We start from the raw sequence: 4,495 nt of genomic DNA on the forward strand, positions 1-4,495 counted from the left end.
CAGAAAAAAAAAAAAAAAAAAAGAACGAACATCATGTGATGTGTACATCTACATGCAAACCCTTAGGCAGGAGCTCACTGGAGGACACAGTGAAGAATTCTACTGCTTGCACCAACATCTATGGATTCTCCTTGTGCCCAAGAGCTACTAATGCGGGCTCATTCGGGGGTGCTGAATTGCTGATGGGCACCAGCAGCAGCCCTGCCACTGACGATCAGATTCCGAACACAACCAACAATTCTCGAAGTTGCCACCGGGACAAATGACGGTCTTCCACGACTTTCCCAGCAATTGCATTCCTGCGAAAACCGGTGCGCGGTAAAACTGTATAGAAAACGTGTCCGTATTTGCGTTGCTTGTTGGAGCTTCGTGCGTACACCCCCTCCCGACCCCGACGCAAGTGCACGCCAGAGAAAAGGGAGTACGACCTGTGGGCCTCCCGCCCAGGAGGCCAGAGTATCGCGAGGCCTGAGGCCTGAAGGCTGGTGAGGGCTGTGAGGGCGCATGCGTGCAAATGACGGTTGCGTGACCTTGGACCCCACTCGCTCACTTCCGGTTCCGGCCCGGCAGGCGCTGAGGCGAGGCCAAGGCCGTGGTCCCGACAGATAGACCTGTTTCCCGAAACTCACAAGAATTTTGTGTAGGGCTTCCTCGGGGGCAGGTTTCTCGGTGCCCATATTAAACTAAGGCTGTTGGTCCAGTGTGGAATTGTGGCAGTGGACAGGACTATTAACCGACATTCCTGGCATGATTCTCACCCCCACTTAACGGCAAGTACGCTGTCTCTTCTTTTAAGGCCCCTGTTTTATGTTACAATGCAGCGAGCTTTAGAACGAGCTTTGGATCGTGCAGAGTATATCATTGAAAGTGCCCAGCAGAGGCCTCCTCAAAGGAAGTGCTCGTCTAGTGGGGAAAAATCTCTGTACGAAAAACTTTATGACATTTATGTCGAGGAGTGTGACAAAGAGCCTGAGGTTACGGAGGGATTAAGAAGCAATGTAAACTTGTTAGAGAAGCTCCTTGAGAGGGAGTCATTGCCGTGTTTGGTGGTCAACCTCTACCCGGGAAATGAGGGATATTCTCTGATGCTCAAGGGAAAAGATGGATGGTTTTCCGAGACCATTCGACTGCCTTGTGAAGAACGGCAGTTGCTTGAATACTTGGATGCAGAAGAATTACCTCCTGTTTTGGTCAAACTCCTGGAAGAATCTCCAGTGAACTTGTTTCAGTGTGGGTGTGTCATAGCAGAAGTACGTGACTACAGGCAGTCCGGTAACATGGAACCTCCAGGTTACCAAAGTAGGCATATTCTCTTACGTCCAACGATGCAGACTTTAGCCTGTGATGTACAGTCAATGACAAGTGATGACCGTGAATGGACCCAGGATGACAGACTTAGGCTTGAGAGCCAGCTGATCTTAGCTACAGCGGAACCACTGTGTCTTGACCCTTCTATAGCAGTAACCTGCACTGCCAACAGACTGCTGTATAACAAGCAGAAGAGGAATGCTGGCCCAATGAAACAGTGCTTCAAGAGCTTTTCTCAGTCCTCTCAGAGTCGGCAGCAGGAGCTGTCTCATTGTCCATCTCGTCCTGAGTTAAGAGTGTTGACTTCTTGCAAAAATGGAAAAGAAGGGAAGGCAGATCAGCATTATGACCTGAGATTTTCTGAAGCGGGAAATGGTGTAGACATGTGGAAACAGAGACCCTGTGATTTGGCCGTACCTTCTGAAGTGGGTGCGGAGAAATATGCTAAAGGAGAACAGTCCGTCAGATCTGATGATTCACAACCAACCATCTGGCCAGCTGAAGAGGAAAACGATGATTATGTGTTTGAATGTGAGGCTGGCGGTCAGTCCCAGAAAGCAAAGGGGGACATCATGCAGTCATTTAATGATCCTCTTTTCTGTGGTAAAATTGGGCCATGTAAAAAAGCCAGATGTGAGCGCCAGCTGTTTCTCCCCCACTTCTCCCCAGAAGAAGAACCATTCACATGGGACCATTCACATGGTTTCATGCCTGGGTCACAGGCTGATGCTGGGAGGGCAGTCATTCAGCACCAGGAATCGGTCCAGAGCAGAGACAAATGTCCAGGCAGGATGTCACAGAGCTCCAGGGGCTCAGCCAGTCCCAGTCAGCTTTCTTCAGGAAAAATACCAGAACAGCCTAAGACCGTGTTGGTCCAGTCTTCCATATCGGGGGAGGGAGTAAAACATCTACCTGCCCCCATCCAACTTCCATCAAGCTCAAGAAATCATTCATCGGACAACAGTTTCCCTCCACGACAGGCAAGCAGCTCTCTTAAGTGTCCATTCTCTGCTCCTGCTCCTAAGCCACCGAGTCTGTCTCAGAAGTCGCCTGTGAATCTCAATCGATTTAAGACACTTCTTCCAGCTTCCACGATCCCAGCCAGCTCCTCACAAAGAACCCCAGCCACCCAGGTCTCAGCAAACCCCACTTGCCTGAAGGTCATCAATGTGATGGGCCCAGTCTGTGCAGCCCATTCTGTGGCGAGGGGCTCACACCCGGTGCTGGCCAGTGCCACTGGTGCCCCCTCCTGCAGGAGTCCATCCCTGCACCCCTCTGGCCTCGGGAAATCAGCTCCCAAGTGCACTGCCCAGGACAGTGCAGGCACCTTCTCAAGTGGGTATGCAGCTTATTTTAGACAATGCTTTGGGTCTCAGGCCCTTAACTCTACTCCAGCTTCCACATGCTTCCCTCATTTTGAACATCCAGCAGCAGCCGGCACCGCTACCTTAGCAGCAGCAGCAGCAGCAGCACCAGTCGATTCCACAACAACAGCTTCAGCATCCCACAGCATATCCTCCACAGCCAGTGGCAGTGGGTGGTGCACAAGGGGCCAGCAGCCTGGAACAGGCCTTACCCATTCAGCAAGCTGTTGCCATGAACCTTATGGAGTCGGAGGTTTCCTGCAGCCCCAGACAACCGTATTGCATCAGCTTGGCTCTGCCCAGAGACCACCTGGGCAAAGCCTTCCTCAGCAGACATTCCAGGTTGCCTTTGCCTTGCCACAGCAGCAGCAGGTACAGGTACAACAGGTTAGGTTTGTGGAGAATCCTGTGGCTGTGGCAACAGTAGCAACCCAAAGAGCTCAGCCACAGCCACAGAGCGGGCATATAGCATGGCAACTAATAGGTAGTGGGCATGCAGCAAGCCAATCAATGGGTCGTAGGTATAGCGCAATCCGGCCAAAGGGAAATGGCCACACAACAAGCCAGTCAAAGGGTAGTGACCTTACAGCAAGCCAGTCAAAGGGTAGTGACCTTACAGCAAGCAAGCGAAAGCGTAGTGACCATACAGCAAGCCAGTCAAAGGGTAGGGGGCATAGAGCAAGCCAGTCAAAGGGTAGTAGGTACAGAGCAATCCGGCCAAAGAAAAATGGCCATACAACAAGCCAGTCAAAGGGTGGTGACCATACAGCAAGCCAGCCAGAAGGTAGTGGGCATGCAGCAAGCCAGTCAAAGGGTAGTGACCATACAGAAAGCCAGTCAAAGGGTAGTGACCATACAACAAGCCAGTCAAAGGATGGTGGCCATACAATAAACCAGTCAAAGGGTAGTGGCCATACAGCAAGCCAGCCAGAAGGTAGTGGGCATGCAGCAAGCCAGTGAAAGGGTAGTGACCATACAGAAAGCCAGTCAAAGGGTAGTGACCATACAACAAGCCAGTCAAAGGATAGTGGCCATACAATAAACCAGTCAAAGGGTAGTGGCCATACAGCAAGCCAGCCAGAAGGTAGTGGGCATGCAGCAAGCCAGTCAAAGGGTAGTGACTGGACAGCCAGCTAGCCAAAAGGTAGTGGCCATATATTACCCAATCAAAGTGTAAAATATACACCTCGCCATCCACTCCATAATCCTGAGTCTTGCATTATTTTTGCTCTCTTTTTTAAAAACAGAGGAGCATTCACCCAAATGAATACTGAGGTTTTATTTAATCTTTTTTAAGTTGTTGATGTTTTACATTTTAAAGTATAAACGTTACGCACAAGCACAATCCAATGATATTTATATAGAAACAGGCAAGTTATTTAATAAAGTGGGAATTTTTGCTTAAGTTATTCCTTTTTTGTTGACAGATATTTTTATTATAGTGTTTTAACGTGTATCCAAATCCAAGCTAGGTTCATTTTAAATTCCAGAAGCTTGTAATTTCTCTAAAACAATAAAATTACAATACCAATGAACTTTAATTTAATATTTTAACAGGTTAAGTGGGATTTTAAAATTTTGTAATTGTAAAAAGGACATAACGTCTAATTTACCATCTGAACCATTTTTAAGTGTTCGATTCAGTAGTGCTAAGTACGTTCACGATTGTGAACATGTACGGAAGTGACCTATGAACTATGAGAAACATCTTTCAAAAGAAAGTAGTTGTATTTGTTTATTTAGTTTAAAATGTCTGTGTGAAGTGTGATTCTTACAAACCCATTTTGGAAAATAGAATCAAAAGAAAGTACAGTAAATGATGC

The 4,495-nt window shown here is 48.2% G+C and overlaps 1 protein-coding gene across 1 annotated transcript; it reads left to right on the top strand.

Annotated features, from left to right (window-relative positions):
* Nucleotides 1-815: 815 nt before the first annotated feature.
* On the top strand, nucleotides 816-3,632 carry LOC134367844 (transcription factor SPT20 homolog). Its single transcript, XM_063084531.1, is given in 3 exon segments — nucleotides 816-2,551; nucleotides 2,553-2,911; nucleotides 2,914-3,632. Coding segments are annotated over 3 exon segments (2,814 nt in total).
* The last annotated feature ends 863 nt before the right edge of the window (nucleotides 3,633-4,495 follow it).

Source organism: Cynocephalus volans, chromosome X (genome assembly GCF_027409185.1).
Source record: "Cynocephalus volans isolate mCynVol1 chromosome X, mCynVol1.pri, whole genome shotgun sequence".
NCBI classification, from domain to species: domain Eukaryota; kingdom Metazoa; phylum Chordata; class Mammalia; order Dermoptera; family Cynocephalidae; genus Cynocephalus; species Cynocephalus volans.